Genomic DNA, 27947 nt, shown 5'->3' on the forward strand with positions numbered 1-27947 from the left:
CTCAACGATTATCATTAAAGAGAAGAATATGGAGAGTAAATAGAGTCTCTATTGTTTCTCTTTAACGTGCAGCAAATGTCAACGCTTCACCTTTCCTTCCCTCGCGGCTATACGTTTAATGATTGTGACACGTGTGCTACGTTTTCTATGTCTAAAGACAATGCGTGTTTTCATCATTTCGTGAAGCAACAATTATTCACCAAGTCATTTAGTTCTTTGATTTTTTTTCTTTTTCTTTTATTTTCTTTTCTATACATTTCATTATTATCCATACATAAAATATCTTGATTCAATCGAACCGTTAAGTTTTCTTTTCTTTGTACTCTTTTTATTTACCGTTACGTATACGCTCATTTCGGACACCATGACTCCAAAATATTTACCGTTACATTTTACCTTGCGTGACAACAGTTGAATAAAGTTAGGAAACAGGTAAGGCGTGACTTTGAATTTTGAATGAAAAATATTAAAAAATAATAATAATTGTAATGAAGGTATGCTAATGAATTTTTTTTATTATAAATTTATACTAAAGGTATACCGCAGGTTATTTTTATTTTATTTTTTTTTTGACACTATCGACATTGAGTGGTATATAAAGAAACAGGAAGTGGTATGCCAATATCTTGAAACATAATGAAATTTGATAAAGCTATTATGCATGTATATATAAAGCAGTTTTTAATTAAATATATACATATGTATATGTGGCGGTGTGAAAATAAAATTAAATATGGCAATAACTTTTTTTCTATTTTGTTTTAAATATATATTATCGATATAAATATAATACGCAACAGGAGTATATTGTCGTTGTACATTTGTCTTGATAAGCTAACAAGTAAATGAAAGGGGCGAGACGTTTGGCGAGAAGAAAATGTTGATAAGGGGTCATATACCCCAGCAAAAGCGCGTGGCAAATGCACCAAAGTATATTTTACATTTTTTTTTTTATGTGTTAACTGTGAGTCAACATTTCATTTTACTTGTATGTGTATTATGATGTTTGGTTCAGCCAACAGACTTTAAAGAATTATTTATTTATTCTTTTAAAAATATATTTAGTTGTTGATAATTTGTTTAAAATATTTAAAAAAGTCAATTTATGATTCACTACTTTTGAATAAATTTATTAAAATTATTTTATTCATTTTTTATTATTAATGTTTGAATAAAAAATATCTATTAATATATGGATCTATAAATAGATGCAAAAGGTAAATAAACTCAAAAAGAAAGACTTGAGATATTTTATGAGATGCCTGATGCATCAGTTAGACAAAAATAGAGAGAAAGTAGTCGTTAAAAAATACAGGAAGCTTTAAATTTTAATATTTTGAAATTTAAAAAGAAATATTGCATGTGATTATAAAGTTTAATCATTTTTAAATTTATTCATTTTACAGAATGATAATTTATTTATAACGGAGTTAGAAACAAATATTTTTAATAACATGTAATAAATAGTTTCTTGCATAATTTATTAACAGTTAAATTTAGCCAGTAACATGATGTAATTTTTATTTATACAAATAAATATAAAATAATTTAAAAAAAACTCACCATCTCTGGACATGCCAAGTCGTAGGCACTTTTGTAGCCGGCAATATTGACACCGGTTTCTGTTGACACGATCTACCACACAATTCTTGTTTCTCGGACACTGATAGTTTACAACTGATGACTGTGACCTCCTGAAGAACCCTTTGCAACCCTCGCAGGTGATTACACCGTAGTGTACACCACTGCTTTTGTCGCCGCAAACTTTGCAGGGGATTATCTCGATCTGGGCTATAATTAATAATATTAATTATAAATAAATATGTAGTATTTAAAAATTTTATTTTATTAACAATGAAATCATTAATCAAGCATATAGATATATAAATTCATATTTATATCTTATAAATTAAAAATTTTCCTATAATTGTTAAAGAATGAAATTTATGTAAAGAAAAAAATAATAATAAACAAGATATTATCATTTGAATTTAAAACTTGAATTTTTTTATCTGTGATGACAGATCAAGTAAGATTATATATAGCAGTGATACGACATTAAATGACTGTTGATTATGTAATTTGAGATTCTATAATTCATGTATTTACATAACACTAACACACATACACACACACATTCACACTCAGAGGAGTGTAAGCTTTGTTATTCTGAAATGTAAAATCTCATAAAAGCCTTCTTGCCGCGTTTCATTTTTGAATTTTCTATTCATATTTTTTTTTTTTCCTATTATAGAAATTCCAGTTTCTATTTTAATTACAATATTTATAAATAGATATCAAATTTATTTATACTTTTTTCCACTGAATAATAATAATAATAATAATAATAATAATAATAATAATAATAATATCTATATTTGTTTTGTTTGAATCAGCTTGTCTACCTCGTATAGATTTAACCTGGACTCTACGGTCATCCAGCAATGTGTTATTAGGACTTGAAGTTGTTTGAATTGAGGATTGCGTTCTCGCCTCTGGAGGCTGTGGACTTGTGCTGTCGGCGCCCCAGGTCGACGTTTCAAACACCGATAAATTTCCCTCCATTTACACTGTACTTTATCACGGTGTCGTTGCATTCGCATACGACTTTTTTTTACTTCCATCAACTGCTAATTTAATTCTTTTACTTATCAATACTATTTATCAATGACCATTATTTTTTTTTAATTCATTTACAATAATTATTAGTGTGTAAAGAAAAAATCAATAATAATAATTTTTAAATATATTTTTTTTAAATATCTTAATCCATGTTTCTTTATTTACTTTTATGAATAGTTAAATTTTATTTTGAATAAAGACATTTCTTTAAGAATGTATTTATCAATTTTTTAATTTTAATTGATTAGTTTTATAACTTTTTCTTTTTTACTTGAAATTTAACTGTCACTTTCTATAAAAATATGAAATTTAGTTTTTATAAAAATTTTTTTTGACAAAAATAAAGTCAAAATAATTTTTTACAAAAATTTTCAAATTGTTTTAAAAAATATTTTTTTCGAATATTCCACAATATAAATAAAAATAATTTTCATATTGAAAATAAAAAAACATAAGATTTTTTTGACACACTGTAATAAATATATAAGTATAAAATAAAATTTACTCAATGCATATGTGATTACACTTTACTCTATTGAAGAAATCTAAAAAATAAAATAAATTTTATCGGAAGCGATAAATTTTCAAGAGGATAAATATTCAATAATATTTAATCGTCTCATTAAAACAAAATTTAAATAAATAATTATATTATTTTTAATGATAATAAATTTTTTTTTTTATCGTTTGTTTAAACTAAAGATACAATAATAATTTTCCTCTACTTGTACTTTTGGTATCATCTTTTACCACATGCTTAGAGAGCGCCGCTCTTAGTAGCGTCGAGGCGCTTGCACCATATAGTCAAACATTACATAACTGAGAACGATGAACCCAAAGTACAGTCACTCAACACACGGGCATTTCCTCGCCTCGCGTTATCTTGTATCACGTTACGATCCCTGCAGCTGCAGCAAATTATTTCTTCCAAATTATTATAATATTATAAACATACATAACTCATTTTATTTATCATAAATTAATAACTTTAAATAATTAAAAAAAAAGAAATTCTTAACGATGAAAAGAAAACTACCAATAAATAATTATGTTTTAATGAGACTGATTTTTCCTTTTAATTTATATGTAATCGCCAGATAATTATCTTCAATTTTAATTAAAATCTTTGAAATAAACAAAACAATAAAAATAAAAAAATATATATGTGTATCAATATATATTTTTTATTTTAAACAATATCATCATATAACTGATATAATTGTTGGCGGGTATTTTAAATTCACTAGGGTTTAAAATAGAATACTAAAATTTATATATTTGATATAATATTTAATCAATAATATTTATCAAAATAAACGATAGTGAAAGTAGCGAACATAAATTTTATTTTGTATAAAAATTAAATAGTAATAGAATAAAAATTTGAAAAAATGCACATGAATTTTTAAAATTTATCATGCATATTTTCAAATATTTTTTTTTTTTTTTATAAAAATAATAAAAATGATGTTTGATATTTTTAGTATTATTATGATATATCTAAGTAATAACTTATAAGTAATTTATTTATAAAACAAAACAAAATAAAAATATTTGAATATGAATATAATTATTCATATTTATATATATTTCACATGTTTACTCATCAATTATATTGTTTTATCCGCACACAAGTTGTCCACTGTCACAAATTATAAATTTAGACCAAAGAATAATGTAAGAGTTAAATAAATACTTAATAACAACACGTAATAGTTGATATGTAATTAAAAATATTTTAAATTATTAAAAAAAGTCCTGAACTTGTGTTGCGTTAGTAAGCGGCACTTTCCAACTCCCACACGGTTCTATACTCTATAGTAATAGCAATTCACCCATACATACTCGATCATGAGTGTACACATGGATTTACTCACGACCGAACCAACCAACATCTCTTCCTGCATCCTTCTTTCTTTCTCTACAGTCTCTTTACACTTTCCGATCTTTTCGTGTCTCTTTTATAAACCTCGGACACAACACACTAAGAATAATATCCACCAATAATACAATACATTCTCACATCCCACATATCCACCAATATAATTTAAATATAAAAATTAACAAAAAATAATTAATAATTTTTAAACCATTATTTTATTGTAGTATTTAAATTTAAAGAATAAAAAAAATTTACTATTATCTGAAAACTTTATTTTTAATTTTTAGTATATTATTTTTTTTTATTTTCTGGATAATGGATAATTTAAACACCAGTATCATATTTTTTAAATAAATAAAATGTCTCGCGATTTCCAGAATTTGAATTAAAGATTTAACACTCAGTATAATCATACGTATGTATAATTTATTAATTAGGTTCTGTATGAATTTAGTGTATCAAGCACACCTAATGTAACACCTCGTGCACTGTATGTATTTTTTGATAGATTAAATAATAATAATAATAATAACAACACAGTAAACCGGGCGTATTATTACTAGGGTGTAAAGTAAAAAATTTCAAAAATGCGATAACAGAGTAAAAAAAATAAAGATAATTATTATGTGGTGAGAAGTAAAGAGACAAGAGGTGTTTTTGGGGATCGCCAAAGCAAGCCTGGCATCTCACAATATGTCAAGAATCCCCACCATACCGCTGACGTTGTGGCGGGTCACTGAACTGTGCGCCACCGCGGATGATGGTCGAGTGCTTCGTCTCACCCTCTGCCCCTCTGACGCTAAATGGCGCACCCCTTCCCCGCACGGCGATTCCCTTCCTTGTCTAAAATCCCTCCTGGCGGACAACACTCCCCACTATTTACTTCAATTGTAATACTTGCCGGATATTACCGACAACAAACGATTGCTACCGAATATTTATGCGCGCGTAACTCTTGTTATTACTGTTTTATCTACGTATTCATCAATACATATGTTAAATAATAATAATTATTATTATTATTAATGTAAAAAAAAAAAATTATCTCACGGTAATTTAATTTTCAATTAATTATTAATTATTATTTTAAGTTTATGAATAATTGATATTTACAAATTATTTAAATTCAATTGAATATTAATGTTTGATTCAAAATTACAATTATTCGAAAAAATTTTATTAATTATCACATGTGAGTTGAAAATTTAAACAGGATATTTAAATTTAAAAATTTCCTAATAATTTTAAAACGTTGTTTTTATTCAAATGTTAATAGATAATTAAAAAATTTGAATTACTCGTAAATTTGATAAAAAAAAAAATTATTCTGGAAAATTAAAAAAAATGAAAAATAGCAATTTTTTTAATTCTAACCAAATATTCAAATTTAAAATATTTCAAATAATTCAAATTTTTTTTTTAATTCCAAAATTGATAAATAAATCAAATAATTGAAAAAAAAAAAATCGAATTATTAGTAAATTTAATAACAAAATTATTTTGGAAAATTTAATACGATTAAATACCTTCATTTTTTAAATTCTAATCTAGTATTTAAATTTGAAAAATTAAAAACAATTTTTATTTTTCAAATAATTTGAATTAATCGATTTAAAAATTTGAATTAAACACTAATTGCATTTCCTTAATTACCATTTCATAAATCCTTAAAATTTAACATCTGAAGTATGAAATCATTTTTCAAAGTAATTTAATTTTACTAAAATAATATTCAATTTAAAAAAAATTTTCAATTAAAAAAAAAAGTTTTTTCAAACAGAGATAAAGAAGAAAATTATCGATCGCAGAAAACTGCATCATCTATAGAGCACATGTGTCGTTTAATAAACAGAAGTAAAGAGAGACTCCGTTATAATTTAATGTGTAATGTAAGTGATTCTAGATGTCTCAAGTCTTGCGCTTTCACGAAGTTGGTAATAATAGTAATAATAAAATGATGTCGTAATAATTAAATAATAAATTATAGTATGTACTAAACATCAGTATTATATTTAAAAAATGAAATTATAATAAATGTACATATGATTATTTATAAAATAATATTATCAAATACAATATTTAAATGATGAAGATAAAGAAAAATTATAATAATAAAATAAATGAGAATATTAAAAGAAATAAAAAATGAATAATTTTTAATTTATTTTCATTCATTAAACACTTGACTCATACTTAGTATAGTTACTATTCTCACTATATACTGTCACTCTCCATTCTATTTGGTTGCCACGTCCTTGTAGAGATCGTAGAACCTCCTCTCTCTTTTTTTTTATTTGTTTTTTTTTTTTTTTTTTTTTCGCATCGTCTCATTCTTGGTTTAACTCTTGACGTTTTACTTGTACTCATACTTTAACCCCACTGTACAAGACATAACACATAACGACATAACACATAACATATTACTTTAGTGTACAGTAGTATTGTAGTTTCTTTAGTTATATACCCTTTCGTATTTGTATTCGTATTCGCATATTTATTGCATAACTGACGCGCAATACATGAGGTTGCCAACCTGCACTACGAAGCAGTATAATAATCTATAAATACGACTACAAGTAAATAATTTTATATCAAGTCAATCTTTACATTCAGAGCCGCGTGTGATCGGTTCGTATCATTATGTGCTAGATATATTATAATATAGTAGTAATACATAATAATGTAATATAACGAAAGTATAAATCCGCGTAATGATTATTAGAGAGCGCGAAAGCCGCCCGGCGGTTTGACATTGGACGTGATACACTGTGCCGATTATATATTTACATTTTGTAGAACTCATAGGAAATTAAATGATAAATTATTTATTCATTATTTTATTTCTCTCTAAAAATATATATGCTGATAATTATATTTAATTTATTACAAATATATTAAATAATTTTTTTTTTAAGTTGCAATTAATTAAAAAAAATAAAGCATAATTTTGAATGGAAATACTGTGTAACTATTTAAAAGTACATGTTATACGTGATTGGTCAACATATTGCGTTGGATTATAATTAAGAAATTTTTAAATTACGGTATGAATTACTTTTTGGTATATTTCATAGAAATCTAACTATTGCATTTATCTTCATGGCGGAATTTTTGAAAAATTTTGCTTCTACTGGACTAAGCTCGACGAGCTCAGTCAGGAAATATGGTTCAAAAGTTTATATGTGCAAATGTATTTATAAATATGTATATATTTATACGATAGAACGCGGCTTGTCTCGACGATAGCGTTCACAATTCTCAACTAATCTCAATGAAACTCAGTACACATTTTCTGTACACGATTTTCGAGATCAAGTTCGAAGATGAGCAAAATCGTTCAATTAGTTTAGAAGTTATAATATTTCAAATTTTCAAAATGCCAAAAATTCATATTCTTACTGATTCTTACTTCAATAGCTTTTGAATATGACAACTTATCAAATTTCTTCAAAATGCATCTGAAAGCTCTTTAAATAAACTTTAAGTTTCATTCCAATATATGCCTAGACCAAAGAAATTACTATTTTACTACTCATTAAACAAAATTTTGCTATCGCATTCTTTTTCAATAATGTTAAAAAAAAACTTTTTTGTTGTTTTCCCAATGCTTCCGATTCTGGCTGTACACTTTTTACATCTATATCTATTTATACGTATAGATATTATGAAATCTATACTTCCATTTCGGCTGCCGAATGGCCATTTTTTAAAAAAAAACCTTAATTACTTTTTGAAAATAGTAAGTTTGTTTATGTCATGCTATGAATTTTCTCGTATTCAAAAAAACTACATGGAATTATCGGCGATATGGATATACGACGATAATTTCTGGGAATAGTTTACATAACTAAAAGAATAATTTCTATTAGTATGGTAATAGTTTTTGTGCTATTATATGGTTATAAAATTGAGGTAATAATTATCTTGGGAATATTTTATATTTCGACGTTCTAATTAGCAAATGGTCTAACTCCATTTCAGAAAATCCTCCATTTATGCGAAAAAAAGCAAATTAAAAATTTTTTTTCATCTAAAAATCAATTCTATACCTAATATATTTATAGTATTTTTGTCAAGGTTACTCGAATGATTTTATCTTTGACTGTTAGTATCTGAAAATTGCACACAATCACCTACGAAAAATAATCAGTTAGACACTTTGCTAATTAGAACGTCGATATGCAAATAGGAATAAATCCTATGGCCACATTGAGATGGTTTCTAAGAGCATATGCATATTATCCCATGGAAATAAGGATCATGTACCACAGGAAGAACATTTACCATACCCAAGTCAAAAAATATTTTTTTAAATTTCCTTAATAATGTAGAATACAATATTAAATATTTTGTCCTCAATAAATTTTTGTGTTTTGATTGAAAAAATGTATACTGAATTTTCTTTCGGTTAATTATTTTCTCATAGTAACCATTATATTTTTTTTTGAATGGATATGAATAAAAATAAATATTCATTTTCATTTGTTATACTTTATAGAGGTTCTGGTAATTATTCTGCAGATTTGTAATTAATTATTTGTTTTTGGGTCAATTTTTTTGAAATTCTCTGTCTAAAATATTTATTTCTTACGAAAAAAAATTGAGGGAACCTACACAGGTTACGTCATTTGAGAAATTGAGGCATAAATCTGCAGCAATAAATTCTGTATATTATGAGGATTTTGAGGCCCACGCAAAATATTTTGTATACTAGCTGAGCCCTGAATTATGTAAAATCACCCGTAACTACAACATTGAGGCCTAAACTGGAATAACTTTCCTCACAGTTCTCAATTTCCAAAGTCCAACTTGTCTCTCAAATACTTCATGTAGTATTTTGAGGTTCAAACTGGAATTTGTTTTTTGACTCGAGTAATGACATAAGAACGATTACCATAATTCCATATAAACTATTTTAATATCGTACGGGAGTGAAATCTACATAGTACAGTAGGACCTCGTTATAAGACTATTGGTTTCTCTCTCAAACTATCGCGATACCTGGTTTATAAAAAAGACAGCAAATAGTCTTATAATGAGGTCTGACTGTACATAGGTATGATTAGCATAACATTAAGAAATTTCGTATTAACCATTACCATAACTCCATAGGAGTATTTCAATATCATATATAGGAATGAAACCCATATACAGATAGAAATGATAAAAAAATTTGTATATGGGTATTGTCCCTATAATCAGTATTTTAAAATAACCTAATATTTCCAAGCGGTATGGAATCATTATGATGAAATGTTGTAATCATTACCGCAAATTTTTCTCCGTGTAATTCTCCGTATATATAAAAAAATTATCTTCTATGAAATTTATGACATGGAAATTTTATCTAATGTTAAAGTAAAGTTTATAAATAAATTAATTTATAATTATGTTTAAATTTTATATTTCAAACTAATTTGAATTTGTTACTAATAATTTTAATTAGTTTGCTGTTAATTTAAATAAAAATTTTTAACAGCGTAGTATTGATTAAACTTTTGTATTCTATTAATAATTAAAAATATTTAGTTAATTAAATTGCGTAGATCGGTATCAATTATGACGATTATTATTAATGAGGTGACTATTACATAAATAGAAAAGAATAAAATAAAAATAACGTCATACAATAGATAGATAATTTGTTGGTGAGGTATACTAGCGAGTTGTGACGATGTAAACAGACGATAGAGCAGCCAGCGTGCGGCATAAGTCGCGAAACGAATGTAGGTCAGGCATATGAGGTGAGTGAGTCGTCGATCCAAGTAGGTAAGCCAATCGATAATGAGATTGTCGGCGTTCTCGTCGCGTTGTTTGTCCCGGTTTGAGGGACACTGAGGGGTAACCACCAACGAAAGAGAACTTGAGAAAATGGAAATACCTTTTAAAAATTCCTGTCTCTTTGGTATTCTCGATTAAACCTCATAAAATATTTATATATTATAAATTATTATTTTATTAGTGTACTGGTATAAAATTTAATTTTATCAGAGTTAAATGTAAAATATAATTGCTGACATTGATAGGCTATAGAACAAGAGATTTCGTACTAAAAAAAAAAAAAAATGGCATATAATGATAGGCATTTTTTATTGAGGCGAAAAATATGCAGTAGTTTAGTATAAGCCGAATGATTTAGCCAACTGTAGTATTAAGCTGAGAATGACCATTACAATTTTCTTAACCGAGTAGAGCTGATGTGGTAATACTTTAAACTTGCAACACGTTGTTTGCGTTCGCGCGCAAACTACAGTCATGTCAATCGTATTCGGCCAAGATCCAAGATCGTCTATTCCGGCATTTTAGTTGAAAGCAATCGAATTCAGGTCACTATACTTAGATTTTTGTATCTTTTTACCATATTAATTTTTTTTTTATTTTGTTTTAATAATTAAAAGTAATGTTAATTAAAAAATCTTTTTTTTTTTCAAATTTTGTGTCAAAAATTAAATTGAAAAAAAAAAAAAAACTAGACTGAAAAAAATAATCGGCAGAGGTTACCGATTTTTTTCGGTAACAGTTACCGATTACCAATCAGTAATCTCTACTGATTTTAATCGGTAATCATCACCGAAAAATAGGTAATCTCTACCGATTTACATTTACCGAAAAAATAGTTTCTTGACCTAGAAAAAATAAAAATTAATTGGTAATTACTTAACAAGCATGTAATTAAATAGAATAAAGAAAAAAAACTCTGTTATATAAAATACTTGGAGCTAATTATACATAACTTAGATTGCCCCGTATATTTTTGTAAACATTGTTTTTGTCGGTTGCGACAGCTGATTATATTTTTGGGACAACAAAAAAAAATGAACAGTTACAAATTTAAATTAGTAATTGTTAGCTGTTTGGCTTAAAAGAAGTCATTGTTATTTACTAAAGTAAAAAGTCATATCACTTTTCATAGCCAGAAATATTCACAAAGTATGGTTGTTATTACTAAAATTGATGATAATAATGATCCATTATTCGGTAAAATTGTGGACATGGTCAGTGTTGATGATCAAATACTTTTTCTCATGTAGTCACTGAAAATAATGTATTTCGATGATCATTATCACGCATTTCGTGTCACCGTCAATGATAAAATGGATTTAGTTCTGAATCTAAGTTCCTTGTCGAATTTAGTACCTTGTACGTTAGTCAAAAAAAATAATTTATATTTTGTAGCCATTCGGCACTTAGTTTAATATTCTGTTGATTATAATAAAAATTTTAATTACCTTTGAATGAAATTAAAACTTGTTGACATGTCATTTATACTTTAGTTGTAGGCCCCAAAAACTGTTTTTTCGGTAAATTTAATATCAGTAGAGATTACCGACTTTTCGGTAACGGTTACCGATTTTTCGGTAACGGTTCCTGATTAAAATCAGTAGAGATTACTAATTGGAAATCGGTAGCTGTTACCGAAAAAAATCGGTAACCGTTACCGATTATTTTTTTCAGTGTATTAATCATTTAGTTTTTATAATAATAAATAATTTAACTTCAAGTACAAACAATTTTTTCTCGTGCGTCTGACTATAAGTAGTAAAAGCCGGTATGTACCTTATATATATGTGCTAAAGAATAATGTACTAGAATATATATATATATATATATATATAAAAAAAAAAAACTTTTTATAACTTCATCGCGGTTGTCTATAAAGGCTATTTTGAGGTAGAAAATACAGCTTTATGTAGTAAAAATATTCTAAAAATTTTATTAATATGTAATTTTTTTTTCTTTTTCTTTTGAGTAATAAAAAAAATGTATAAAATATTTTAGGATAAAACATAAAACAAACTTTCATCGAGTAAAACTTTTAAACTGTTTGATTTGTAAAACTACTATTGATATATCGAGAATATTGTTTTTATAACATAAATTATATGACTGATATACTTTTATAAAAATAAACTATCAAATAAAGATTTATTTATTTAATTTCTCATATAATTTCGTCGTAAAATTTTGAGGTAAAAATAAATTAAAAAAATTTTTTTTTACGGCCTAGCAAATATTACTAGACATCTATTGCATAGATATATACGGTAGAGAAGGAAGCGCTAGCAGCTCAGTGGGAAAGCCAACGTTTTTCCGGCGGTCAATACGAAAGATTGGTTGCGGGTTGGCGGACGCCGCGTCGCCGGAGGGTTAGTAACTCCGACGGTGAACGACCGAATGGTTTAGCGCATGCGTTGAGATGCAGCTGACCCAGATGCGCAACGTGATTGTTGCTCGGAGTTTTCCGTCAAGTTTCGGATTTTCGTAGCCAATGCGCGGGCGCTTTATGACTGACCCACATCGCCTCGCGCCACTTGCGCCCGGCACGCTGGCAGAGTGGACATATAAGCTCCAATCTTCCTATTAGCCAAATAATTTTTTGTATTTTATCTAAATTATTTAAATTATCTAATAGATGATGTTAATTATCCAAAAAATAGATACTGCGTTAATATAAATTCAAATTTTTGTAAATTACGCAATATACTGTCTTAACTTATTTACAGTGAGTAGAAAACATTAAAAGATGATATCGCATTACTTATTTACTTAACTGACAACTACAAATATTTGTATTTTTTTTCTTTCTTTCAAGTCGAAAGCTCACGTAAGACTTTAACAAAGTATACTTTTAAGATTCATGCTGTTTTTAAAATATTTAAAAACATATTATATTTTTTTCTTTCCTCAATATGTGCAATCAAAATTTATTTACATGTTTAAAATTAATGTTTGATTACCATAACTTTCATTATCTCCCACATGTTGTGTCAATCAATCATACAATCCATTTACTTATCGAATACCAAATCATGCGTAGTGAAATTTAGAAAGCACCCGCGTGTATTTAAACTCAGTGAAAAGCCACGTGCGCGTCGTTAGCAAATAACCCAACTGATAATTAAATTCATTTATTATTTTTATTGACACTAAAAAAATATCACACATTCAAAAATAGAAAAAAAATTTAATTTAAAAAAAAAAGTTGCGAGTATAATTTAACACTTTTTTTGTGCAAGAAAAAAATATATGGATAGAGTAGACAAGTTGTGATTTCATTCGAGGACATCGTCTTTTTATACTCAACACATTCTCTAACTTTAAGGCAATACACAGTTTAAATGGAATCGTTTATTCGCTTACTAAAACGTCGGTAATCGTTGTCCTTGCATTAGTACAATAATCCTTACGATAAAGTGACGTTGTATAAGCAACGAAGCGAGAAACTTGAATGTTATGTCAAAATTATTGGAAAATCTGATTACATTTACTCTAAGAATTATTTAAAATCTCATGATATAAATTAGATTATTGATTGATTATTAATTTTAATGAAATAATAAACAAATACAATTGCTTATATTTTTTTTTTCTAACCATTGAATGATTTATTTATTTTTAATATCGAAAGTTGCTCTTCGGAATGACAATTAAATATTGCAATGTCGCCATATAACTTAAATCGACGAGAATTGCATATTGATTCAAGTCGTAAACTTTTTAACGGTGATAATAATGTAACAATAATAACTTGAAGGAAAAATATATTGGCTAATTGAAAAGCAAAAAGAAAATATTTTGTATTTTTTGTCGAAATATTTATTGTCAATAAAATTTAATTGAGTGTTAGAATTAAAAATAAGATAAGTTTTAATAATAATTTCATAATTTCTGTAATTATTTTGTTAATGACAATAATTATTAATGTCTGTTATAAAATAACTATTTTAAATAACTTAATCTCTTTTGGTTGCAAACAAAACAGTAATTGTCAGTTTTTTACAGAGTGACTTTAGTTTTATTGATAAGTTTTTAAAAAATATTATTGGTAATCAATAAAAAAAATGAATGAATTTAATGATTTTATTTTTAGATTCTTATTTTTGTTTTATGTTATGACGACATACTTTTTTCATCAAAGAACTTATTACTTTCTAATTATGAATTAGTGAATATTCACTTATTTCACTTATCCATGTTTAGAGAGTACCTAATTTTAACTTTGTTTAAAGAAAAAAAAATTGTCAAGAAAGCATACGATAGTTTTCGGTAACCACATAATAATACTTTTATACTATTTCGAATGGATTTTCAATGCATCACTGTCAGCAGGTATTCTATTAGAAGATAGTTCTTATTCTACGATCGATGGAGTTTTATTTTGTGGTTCAAGTCTATTAGATCCAAAACAAAAATCGTACAGTACGAAAATATTTTTGAGAATTATTTAAATTCCGAAACCTCTAGTATCTAGTGAGACTCACATAGATCATCTATGTATAGATTTATAAAAATTCAAATTTTTAAAAATCAATTTTATTTTATTTCAAAAATCATAAAAAATATTCGATTTTATTCAACAATTTTGTGAACTTTTGGTCTAATAATAATTTATAGGCTTGTTATCTAAATCGTTTGTTTGAAAAACCTCACAAGCTCAGTTTTTGGCCACATGGTGTTTTTACCATTTTCGGATTATTTTTATGTCACCTCATCGTAAAGCAATGAGAGACTTCATAACCCAGCGTGTAAGTAAAAAATAACCAGATGATAAAATGTCATTTATTTTAGAACCACCATCAATTTGATAACTTATCAAGTTTTTTAATTAAACAGTTAGTTATATTTAGAAATGAGGTCAAAAAAAGAAATAATTAATTAATTAATAGTATGTGAATTATTTATTTGAGAAATCCCATAAGTCTAGATTCAATTAAATGCAAATGATTACAACTTAAGCAGGTTTGGAGTACAAATAAATATCTAGTATTCGATACGTACGATTAAAAAAAGATATGAATAAAAATAATAACTTGATTAATTATTTTATTACATTTTTAATTAATTAGTGACCTTTGAGCTCATCGATTTTTAGTTAATATTTTACACATTATAACTTAAAAAACTTGGTATTTTAAGTATACTTGGTATTTAAGTATACGACTGAGTTAAATATACATTCGAAATAAGTTGCATCAAATTTTTTTTTACTTCTTGAAAAATGCACACTTCGAGTTCTGTATTTTCTAAAATTAATAAATAAACCTTAGGAAATAAAAAAAAATTTGTTATAAATTGTGTCTAGATTGATTATTTTATGTAATTGTATTGAATATCAGTAAGATAATACTGTGAAGAATAATAAATAAAAGAAATTATTTAACAGATTGATAAAAATATAATTAATAACTTTACAAATTGATCTATTTGAGGATAACAGTTTTATGAATCACTGCATTTTGTTTATTTTCTCATTATATAACGTGATCTTATCATCTTTATATTTGTCCTATTCAACTTATACTTTTTTTCTGATATTCTGATAATTACTATGTGAAAAAATTCTTTTAAGAAAATGACATAAAAAAAAATTAAATAAACTGGAAAAAAAAAAAATTTAGAAAAGGTATAGAAATTAATGAAGTGTAATATTTTCTATATTTAAGAGGAAATTTTTTTAAAATTTTTCATTGTGGAAATTAAAAATTATGATAAAATCTTGAGATTCCGATCGAATTTTCGACAGATTTAAAATATTTCAGCTTAGAGAATTCTCAAATCTCTTTTTATGTTTTAAAAATTTTTAAATACGAAAACACTGCATACGTAGTAAAGATAAAAATAGTATTTAAGACTTAATAACAATCTGTGAGTTTTTTTTCAATGTGCAAAAAAAGTTTCACGATGTGAAAATAGCACGATGCACTGTCGTTGGGATTTTATAAGTCGCTGACTGTAAAAAAAATATCCATCTGACATTTTTTTAATAAAATAAAAAGTTATGAAAAATGTCTAAATACATTCACCATCTGTGTGATCATCTTGACGATATTTAATATCAAATAAAGTTTTTTTTTGTACAATTTTAATTGTTTAGTATTTTACTATTATTTAAAATCAATGGCAAATTGAATGATACTCACTAAATATTTTTAAGAAGTAAACTTTCACAAAAAGTTTATTGTGCAATATATGTATATATATATATGAGACGTGCGTAATTTTTATTATTGTTGATACGTGATTTTGTTATTCAAGAAAAATATATTTTATGTATTATTTATTTTTATTATAAAATATATATATTTACACAGATAATAAACTTTTTTTATATTGCGTATAAAAGTAACGTAAAATAAAAAAAAAATCTCTTATTTCAATCACTTATTGTATTATCGAGCATCAGTTAAAATTCTTTTTTTTTTTTTTTTTTTTTTTTTTTTCAATAAATTTCTTCATAAATAAAAAAAAAAAAATTAATTTACGAAATTTTTTAACTACAAATAAATTGTCTATAAATGTAATATTTTGACAAATAATAACTTTTTTTATTGTGTATAATTTGAAAATATCGTAATATTTTTGAGTAGACAGCATTTAAGATAAATTTCTTTAAGTGATGCAGATAATGTTAATAAGTGACATAACAAAGATAATTCTTGATCTGGCTTTTTTTTTTTTTTTTTTTTTGTAAATTTATAAATTCGATTATTTAAAATAGTAAGTTAATAATATATTTGTATGCATAATTAATTTGTCTACTTTATTTTATTAATAAAAAAAAATTTCCAAGAACAAAATTAAAACGATTCTGTTTAATTTTTTTATTTGACAAACAGATGATACTTTTCATTTTTAATTTTATCACTTAAACCAGTTTTAGAACTTGAGTTATATTTATATTTATTACCAATTTAAAGATTTATTTAAATTTATTTTTTCTTTTTTTTTATTTTCATAACTTTTCATCTTTATGATTAAACATTTATAATGTATTCGGTATACGGGAACGATTCTCGTATACGACTAAAAGCAAAACTTCTCGCGTCACTCGGTCATCGTGGACCTGGCTGCATAAAGATACGATCGTTACCAGCAATCTCGAGTTTCTTCGACCGTTTATGCCGTTTGGCACGATCTTGCCAGTTGGATGCGCGTGGCTTTGGCATCGTTGCCAAATTAAAAAAGAAATTTTAACGATAACGTTAAACAGCTTCGCGGAATTTTTTTACTAAAAGATATAATAAAATTTAATTCCAATATTACTATATTGCCATAATAATAAAAAAAAAATAGTCGACTCAAATAAATATAAGTATTAAATCATTTTAAATAGATTAAATTTTATCCAATAAATATAAATAAATAAATAATTTTTTTTTTGTCATAGTTATAATGAAAAATTTCTACTTCTTCCGGATATCTTGGCATACTGAACGCGTTTGACAGTGTAATGCATATATAGTCCGGTGAGTGGGTTATTCTTTCTCTTTTTCTTCCTCTATTGCGCTCACAAACATGTTAATGTCACTATAATCATCGTAATAGCGATGACGCGTTTGGTTGTTACCAACTCCTCTTTTCTTTTTTTTATTCATTTCATATATGCATATATATATATATATATATATATATATATATATATATATAATATTTAATAATTATTTAACCATCCATAGTGTTTGTATAAAACTCGTCAATTGAATTTATATTAAACAGATAAAAAAAATTTTATTTAAATAAACTAGTATTATTATTCTATATATTTAAAAAAATAATAATTAATATAAGTGTATAAATTTTATTATGCAATAAGATAACTACGTTAATAAAATAATAAACAAGTAATTTAGATAATAAATATTTGTAATTGTTTTAAATTAAAATAATAAATCATTTAAAAAAAAAAAAAATTTATTTAAATGTATGTAGATATCATGATTTTGTTTAGTTTATTCGATGATACATTAAAAAGGTGACAGTGTTGATTGTAATGATGATGATCATACTCTTTGCACCTTGCCCTCTTTGGTAATACTCGAGTGCACTCTAGTCTCAGACGTGTATATAAATAATCCAACTATAATTAATAAATGTCTCGTAATAACATTACCAATAAATGTAATCTTTCACTTATATATCGTAATTAAAAATATTTAATATATAATATATTTTTTAATTTTTATAATATGCAAATAAAATTTTTTTTTTTTTTTTCAAAATGAATTTTTTTTTTTTTAATATTAAAAATATTATGAACATTGTACTTGTGCTGGGAAAACACTTGCCAGCATTTAATAGATAACTCTTTTCCCTCTCATTTTCCCTTTCTTTCACTTTGACGCTTCGTTGTCATTTAATATATGACACACAATGCGTGTGTGGGTGTATACATACATTTATCTATATATTTATATATATATACATTTAAACTACTCTTGTATGTTTTTGTCTCATTCTATCTTACAGTCTTTATGTAATAATCTATCTTTGTCTGTTGTCTTTACTATATTACTGTTACACTCGCTGCCAAGGCTTAAGAACGTGTGTGAATATACATATATATATATATAGATATATCTATGTGTGTACATCAATGTTGTACGGTGCATGCACCACGCAGAAGTGTGGGTGACTAACGCATAACTATGTGTTGGCGCGAACGTGTAACTAGGTCGCGGGTTCGACAACTTTAGCCAAGGCTGCCATACCAGTGACTCTCATTGTCAGTGACTGTATAACCGTACGTAAGTCATAACCGAGGTTGTTTTTTTTTATTTTTTTTTTTTTTAAATACATATCTGTTATTATGACATGCTCTTGTCTCTTTCACACAGATTTCAGCCATATAATAATCTTTAATTTATTTTTTTTTTTATTTATCGCTAAAAATTTCTATTTACTTTTATTGAAAAATTTTTTTTTATCTTTAATATATTTTAATGCATGCGTTTTGTTATTTTATTTAATGAGTAAAGAAATTTTTAAAATTAAAGAAAAAACAAAAAATAGTTTTAAAAGTTTTATTTTTTGTTACCACATGTCCAAGTACTTTACCCATCGCTGAATCTTTATGTCATTCAAAAATTTTTTTTACAAAAGCTTTCACATGTTGTTAAGTAAAGATTGATGTGTTAATTTTTACCTGAAACAAAAAAAAATAAAACTGATTAAATGAAATGTATTTTACATTAAAATATAAAATATGTTTATTTAAATACGTCAATAATAAATATTAAGATTAACTTGGACAAGCTTTATTTTCTAGATCATGCACTTATTCACATTGTGCTTCCCTTGTTTTACTACATATGTGTCCATCATAAATCGTATTATGTACTTCGAGACACCCATAACGGTCGATGTATACACAAACGATATAATAGAATAAGAAAAGAAGAAAGAGAGATAGATAGATAGATAAATAAATAGAAAAAAAAAATAAAAAATAAAATAAATAAAGACTAGACTCGGCGGATATCGACGATCGACATCCAAGTGCAACGACCAACCATTCTCTATATCTATTTAAATTGTTATTACCTTTATTTATTGCACATTATTTCATTTCCTCTATACTATTTAATATTTCAATTAAAAAATTTTTTTTTTCTTTTTTTTTTCAAATTTAATTAAATATTTATAAAAGTTTCTGAAGACAGTAATTTATAAAACTGAAAATATAAAAAAAAATTTTGTCTTCATGTAATATAAATATCATTTATCGTATAATAAATTTAAAAATATGAAATTTAAAATATTTTTCAAAAGTAACAGTTATAAATAAGAGTGTTTAAAAATAAACATATTATAAATGTATTATGAATTAGATATAAATATATGTATATATTTAAGTAGATTAAATGGTTGTATAGATGATAGTTTTCATATAACTTTCCTATGAAATAAAAGAGAACCACTGATCGTACCGCGTTATCATAACATCAGCATGCCTGCTTGCATCTATCTATATTTCAAAGAGTGGCAGCTAGAACCCGACTCTGAGGGCTGCATATGGTTTTATAAAGTATAGAGTGCAACATTAGAAACTATTTTTTTTTTTTAATGGTATTTTTCATAATTATTTATTATTTAATTGTAAAAAGAAATTATTTATTTATGTAAATATTGTTGTATAAAATTACAAGTAATTTAAGTATGGATGAATTTTAGATATTACAAAAAAGTAATATTAAAGATGGTAAAATAGCAAATTACTGGTGTAGAATTATCGTTTGGGAACTTGTTACTGCGATTAAACATTACTCAGGATCTTATGTAATCCTTTGGATTTCTGTTATTTCTAAGTAAATATTTTTATTTTATATGCTGATAAATTAGATAATATTATTTTATTTATCTGATAGGAACATAATTTTTATTAACAATATTTTATTGTAACCTTTTTTTTTTAGTTTGAAAAAATTTAGTTATATATCTAAAATAAAAGAAATTATATGATACTAATCGTGATAATTTATTGCTAATTTGAATGCTGACATATAGGTCATTTTTTAATTCGCACTTTAAATAATTAAAAAAATTTAACTATTTGTCAAGCGGCTCAATATTAAATTTGTTTTTATTATTTTAGATAATTAACGTTAATAAATATGTGGAATAATAAAAAAAAAAAAGTTATTGAAAAATTTAATTATTTCAGCGGGTTGGGAATTGGAAAATTTAAAAACGTTTTATCGATATAAAATTGATGTTGCAAATGATTTTTCCAACGTTAAAAATTTTTTATGATTGAATAAAAAATGAGATTTTGCAATACATTTTTTTTTTGTTTTACATCAGCTTAATTTAAATTGAAAAAAAAGTTGGTTTCGAAGGTTCGAAAAGTGAAAAAAAATGGAGCTTAATTTCTGGATATTTGTCAACAGTTGAGTAATAAACAAATAGTTTATTTTTAAATCATAAATAACTTAATGAAGTTCTTTTATTCAATTTAAATGTTAACACTTATGATTAAGAAGCGCATTTTTATCTATTTTGGTCTGAAAAAAAATTTTGTTGCAGCTTTAATATAATTTTTTTTTTTTGTAACTTTTTAAAAATGCCGGATTGAACAATAAATAACAATTGTGACAAATTTCAATACTTCTATATATATATAAAAAAAATTTGTTTTTCAAGTACATACTTGTGAGACAATTTTTAAAAATACAGTATAATTTATCACAATTCAATTCCTGAGTTGCATATATATAAATTAAAAAAAAAAAAAAAAACAATTATAATGGGGCTAAGGTAGTGCCTGCAGTAAAACTATATTAATTCCTAGCACAGTATACATTTACAACGTTTGAGTATTTGAAAATTTTTCTACAGTTATTTTTCTAATTCATAAATATATCCATTTAATAAAAGGAAAAAAATCCCTCCCAATAAAAATATCAAGTTTTTAGTACTATTTTTTTTTTCTATTTAAAAAAATTTTTCATTATGTTTCAATAAACTATTATTTGTCCTTCGATAATTTTGACCGCATGAGTTAACTGGGCGACGTAATACAACGTCGTCGTGAGGATAAAAAAAAAAAAAAAGTAATTCATTTTCACTTTTCAAGGGTCAAATAATTGATGTGTAACGTAACAATGAAATTTATTATTATACATAAAATGTGTGTAAGCACAAGAAACGAGCTCATTAGTATTACTAAGATGTACAAAAACATTTAAATAAAAAAAAAAGAAAAAAAAAAGGATAGTGGAAAATGCGCTTACGCATACAGTAGGGCTAAGAACACTTGAAAATGCCGTTCATGTACATAACACTATACACCTCTTCACCGCAATAAGGCATCGTTGTCGTTGCTTGAGCACCGCAAAAGTCATTGCATAATACACTACACACTACTACTATTATATATATATACAGTTCCCCTGCGACGTGTCTTTATTCTCCTTCTTAACTTTTATTTCTCTCACTCATTATTTCTATCTTTGTTACTCTTATTTTCCTTGTCTGACAACACGTCTTTACGTCTCTTGACAGCACACAGCTTTACTCTTCGAGAGAGCGCAACTTTACAGTGTCATGCTTCAACATATAACTTTCTTATATATATATTTATTTTTTATATTTTTTTTTATTCTATTACCACTGATGTTAGTGCTACTGTACTGTATGATTGCTGGTACTGATGCTGTTGCTGGTACTTCTTGAAACGACTTTCGCCCGGATGCGAGAATGCCGAAAGTAATCTTATACGATATATTTTTGTTTTTATGTATATAAATATTCGCAAAGATATTAAATTAAATTTTTTAATATGAGTTATTATTTTTACTTCTTAAGAAAAAAAATTTTAATATTAAATATTGCCAAGGTTGTTTTTTTTTTGTCTATATATTAATTGTTGGTAAATAATAATATTTATATTGTTTATAAGTAAACACCAGTATTGATAAAAGTCCGTGATAAATACCAAGGGCTTAAAGTTTATTGTCCGCACTTGGCCGATTTATAAATCAACAACATTTAAACGTCGTACCTGCACGATTCATCATTGCCTTTATATAGAGGCCATATGGTGTCATGACTCAGACACCCGAATCTATAAAAATATTCTTGTTTTCATGTATCTTAGTTTTTTTTTTCTAATATCTATTATAATTATTTCGATGTAAGTTTGAAAAAAAAAAAATTAATTAATTGAAAACTGATTTAAAAAATTTATTTACGAAATTTTAATCTAATTTTTAAAAAATTATTTAACATCAAGGTTTAAATGTATCAAGGTCGGACGCGCAATTTGTAAAACATATTTTGAAATAAATTAAAACTTAAATGTCCTCCATAAAACTGAACAGTAAGGAAGTATCGAGTAAATATATTTAGGAAAAAAAAAAAAAAAAAAATTAATCAGTGCAATAGTGGCATGAAATAAATTAATAGTCTATTTATAATTACTAACTTTGATGGAATAAAGAGAAGTTGATAATGCAATAATAATCATTAATCATACATATATTAAATATAGAATCAATTAATTAATCATAGAGAAATATATATTATTTAAATAAAAGTTATAACTGACAGTTAAATAACACAGTGAATATTGACTAATTAATATGAACTCATTTCACTATTTTAAAAAAAAAAAAAATGGCGAATCATAATTACAATTGTCTTGCCGGAGGATATAGTAGTAATTATTGAATAGAATAATAAAATGGAAAATTTTTTTTAAGATAGTAATTACAAGTGACTTAAAATGTTCATTTTTCATGGAAATTTCAACATCACGAAATGATTTCAATATCTTTTATATTTATCTGTAGGTCTATATATCTGTACATACTAGCCGAATTCGTGTGAATAATTCTCTTGAATGTATTCTATATTTTAAAATTATTCGATAATTTTTTTTATTTTACATCATTAAAATTATTCAATTTAAAAAGAAGAATATTTTTATTAAAATTTAATTTTGTTCATATTTTTTAAATAATAAACTATAAATATATAATAATTAATATTAAAAATAAATTTCAAAATTCACCCAAGTTTTTTTACATACACTATTTATTGTTGTTGTTTATACTGTAAAAAATTTGACTAAGGTATAAAAGCGAATTAAAACCGGAGCGAATGTGAAGCGGATGATTTTTTATTAATTTGATCCCCGCGGGATTGACATTCGCTCTGAAGAGGAGTTTATTTCAACATTAAAACTCTGGATCAGAGTAAGCACGAAGTGAAATAAAATAGGAAAAGAAACTCCTTATTTACTCCATGGAGTGATTTTTTTCAAACCCCGGAACTCAGAATGACAGATTGAAAGAAAATCCATATTTACTCCTGATTTTTTACGTTTACCTGAAGATCGGAATGTTTTTCGCATAACGAAAAAATAAATTTGATAGCAAAAATCTACTGGGTGATTTCACAAATGTTTTACAAATAAATGCTAGTATGTCAGCCGAAAATCTTAGGCTACCCCCAACCTGCCGGATTACCCCGATCTTCAGGTAAATTTCTTTACAGTATAATATAAATAATATATAATATACAGCAATTAATACTTTTAATTATATAAAAAAGTTAAAAATATTTTATTGAAAGTTTACTTATTCTGTATAAAAGGATTTTGAATTTATTATTAATTTTATTTAAATTATTTTTGTGATTTTTTATGAAAAAGTAAAAATTTCTCTGAACATATATATAAATATATATATATATGCATATCTGATAAATTATGAATCCTGTAAAAGTATTACTAGAGTATGTACTACAGTACAGCGGTTTTATTACAGTATTATTGTTTATGACCACATATTTTATGGTTACACGTGGGATTTGACCTTTTGTAGTTTTAATTGTGTAATTACATCCTATCGATCCCACGTCAATGCAATTATTAATCAAGAATATTAATTAAAAAAAAAAAGTTCATTAATAATTAATTTAAAAATTAATATTTTATATTGCTCATAAAAAAAAAAGATAAAATAATAACAAAGAATATTTTTTTTTTATTATTTTTTTTTTTTTCATATATATTATAATATACAAAACTATATATTGACATTTAAATGATTTCTGTTGTATGCATTGTTATCTATCCTAAGCTTTATTGAAAGTTACGACGTTGCCAGACGGGAAGCAGATCCTCAGGCTTCTCGAGTTTCCGTCTGACTATATTTGCTTGGTTACTACTATCGATCCACCGCACTACTGACACTCTACTACCATACACTTATACATATATAGATTCATACATAAATGTGTATGTATACATGTATATATATTTCTCTACTACTCAGTAAACTCGGCACAACGTCCGACCGTCACGCCAATTTTCTACTAGACGTGAAAAATAAAAAATAAATAATAAAATATATTTATTTATTTTAAATAAAAAAAAATAAATAAGTATGATTATTACTATTAAATATATGTATGTTTATATATAATGATAAATAATATATTGTGAAATAATGATAAATATAAATATTATTTATGATATTAAAATCACTAATAAGATTCGTGATATATTATAATAATAATAATAAAAGAAATGATGGAATAGTTTTTATGTATGAGGATTAGTTATCGGTAAATAATAAATAGAACAAGGGGCATAGAGAAAAGACAGATAGTAGATGATAGAAGGCACATTGCTCTCGTTACTAAGTGGGCATCTAACGACTTGACGCAAATACATCTAAATGAACACGTCTAAATTAGCGGTGGTGGTAATGAGCCAAGACTTTTGCTTGAGACTGACCTACATATTCAATCGATAAATCGAACATCTTGCGGGTAAATCCTTTTAATTATTTTTATTTATTTATACAACGCATTAATTATTTAAATAAAATTAATTAAATTTAGATTTAAATTATTTGAATAAGTTTTAAATAGCTGTAAGTACTATCATAGATATTAAATACTTGTCAAGTGAGAATTTACAGAGGTGTGCTGTGGCTCTTGTGGGAATTCTTTGAATTAGCATTTCAACTAAGAATCTCTCAATAGACCGGAAAGACTTTACAGATATCGGCATATCTTGCTTTAAGGATACGACAGAATCCTCAGCAAGTCTTGTCTATGCCACAAATATTCAATCGACGTTTATATATTCGCTATTTTATAAAAATCCATGTACTATTTTTTTATTATCACCATAAAACGATCTTGCGAAAATTTTTCCCTCCTTTGTTTTTTTTTTGTTTATCATTTTCTAGAGATGAGCATCGATTTCAATTTCAATAGATGTAGTTTCTTGATAAAATATCAACATTTATTTAACATGAAATATTTATTTCAATATATATCAATTGTTGAATGTATTTTATTCTGTTCGTACGCCATGACATTTTTATATATACGTGTGGAAACATTTGTGGGATGAAAGTGCTTCTGTAAAGATGGAATGAAAATGAGCAATTGAAATAAAAAATTCTTAGACAATAAGACATTGAAAAATATATAAAAAAAAAAAAAAAAAAAGTAAATATTAAAAGGCTATATCTTTTGTCTTTTATCTACGTCTTTTTTTTTCTTTTAAATAAAAACAAATAAATTTTTTTCTGTCATTTTTTTTCCTATTGCCATAACAATTAAAAAAAAAATGAAATAATTGTTAATGGAAAATTTCGTTTAATTGTTTTAAATTCTAAAACAACAAAGAAGTCGTTAAGTTATAATTATTTAAATAGTAGCTTTAAAAATAACCTTTAAAGTTTTGTAACAAAATTACACAATGTATATAGACAAAATTTTCCGCGAATTTAAACTTTCCGATGATAGTAAAACATTTAGTTAAAAGTTCCTATTACTATTAAGTTACTTATACTATTATTTTCTACATATGTATAGATATATATTGTATTATACTCTCGGTGTGGACAAGTATAGTTATACATATTGTGTTCAATCGATACTTGAGACAACGTTGTCGGCGACATGTTCCCATGAGTGTTTCATTTTTCTCCCCTTGTGGCCACTCCCTCAATTCACATTCCCCTTGATTTTCCACTCACTATTTCCAATAATAAATTTAGTACTCATCTATAAGATGGATTCTTACTATCTTCTATTTTACAACACACAATTTAATTGATGTATTTATATTTATATATATCTATGAAATATTCGTAATTATAAAATAAATCAAACATTGTTCTCTCAAATTTAAATAATTCACAGTTGTGGCGTTATGACTATTATCGAAGTGAGTAAAAACCGTGAGAGCTTTTAGTAAAGCTATATTTTTTTTTACAACACTAGAAATATAGGGGCTTTTTTTATCTCAAAAGTAAAGAGAGCGAGTAGGCTTAAAGAGTAAGATGGAAAATAAAATAAAAATGGAGAGAGAGAGAGAGCGAGAAAAAAAGTGCAATAGTGCAAAGTTTTACGTCAGCCAATCGGGCGACTTTGCCAGAGCTTTTTTCTTTCAAAAGCGCTTGTTTCAGGTGGTACATAAAGGATACACGTGCGAATGTATTGAATGTCTCAGCGACACAAGCTTCGCAATGCACGGCCGCTTATCGATCCGATGTAACCTACGCTTCTAAGCCTCTCTTTCTCTCACTCTTTCTCTTTCATACTCTCTTACTCTTTATAGTACTTTATTGCACACTACCCCTGCCTTATCAACTCTCTCGAACGTCACATCTATTTCACAGGCTCGTTCTACCTCTCTCTCTCCCTCTTTTTCTCTTTATTTTCTTCATCTCCCTCAAACTATGCTTTCACCCTTTTCAGTGCCAAACTACTTTCTGCCAAACATCACGAGGCTTTCTACCAAATATTATATCCCAATGAAAATGTCAGAAAATCTTTTCAGGCTTCATATGTATACATAAATATAGATTAAACAATTTTAAAAGTTATTAAAGTTTACTATATAAAAAAAAGAGAAATTTTTTTCTTCTTCCATGTAAATATACACACAAAAAAAGGATGCCTTGGCTTAAAATTTATTTTTTATTTTTGGCATAAGGATATATTTTGTAATTCAGAAAGAAAGCCAACATTTTTTAAGTTTAAGTAATAATTCTTCATTCAAAAGACATATTTTGAACCAAGAAAATTTGGACTTTCTTGACATTCTAAATTGCTAAAAATGTTTTTGGACCCATGCATGCTTTTCTTCTGTGTATTTGTTCCTTTCAAAATTCGAATATATCTGAGTAAAAAAAAA

At 25.7% G+C, this 27947-nt stretch overlaps 1 protein-coding gene across 7 annotated transcripts in view; it reads right to left on the reverse strand.

Annotated features, from left to right (window-relative positions):
• Window positions 1-27947, reverse strand: part of LOC103574219 (probable nuclear hormone receptor HR3) — a 103303-nt gene that overhangs the window by 17895 nt on the left and 57461 nt on the right. For 2 of the 7 annotated variants that reach the window (XM_053738058.1, XM_014440056.2), the window contains one exon: window positions 1564-1791. In XM_053738058.1, the coding sequence (XP_053594033.1) occupies window positions 1564-1791 (228 nt within the window). Of the gene's footprint in view, window positions 1-1563; window positions 1792-2405; window positions 2658-3127; window positions 3168-3372; window positions 3758-27947 lie in introns of those variants that run through there. The other 5 variants (XM_053738056.1, XM_014440054.2, XM_014440055.2 and 2 more) reach the window with 5 other exon arrangements.

Source organism: Microplitis demolitor, chromosome 4 (genome assembly GCF_026212275.2).
Source record: "Microplitis demolitor isolate Queensland-Clemson2020A chromosome 4, iyMicDemo2.1a, whole genome shotgun sequence".
Taxonomy (NCBI): Eukaryota; Metazoa; Arthropoda; class Insecta; order Hymenoptera; family Braconidae; genus Microplitis; species Microplitis demolitor.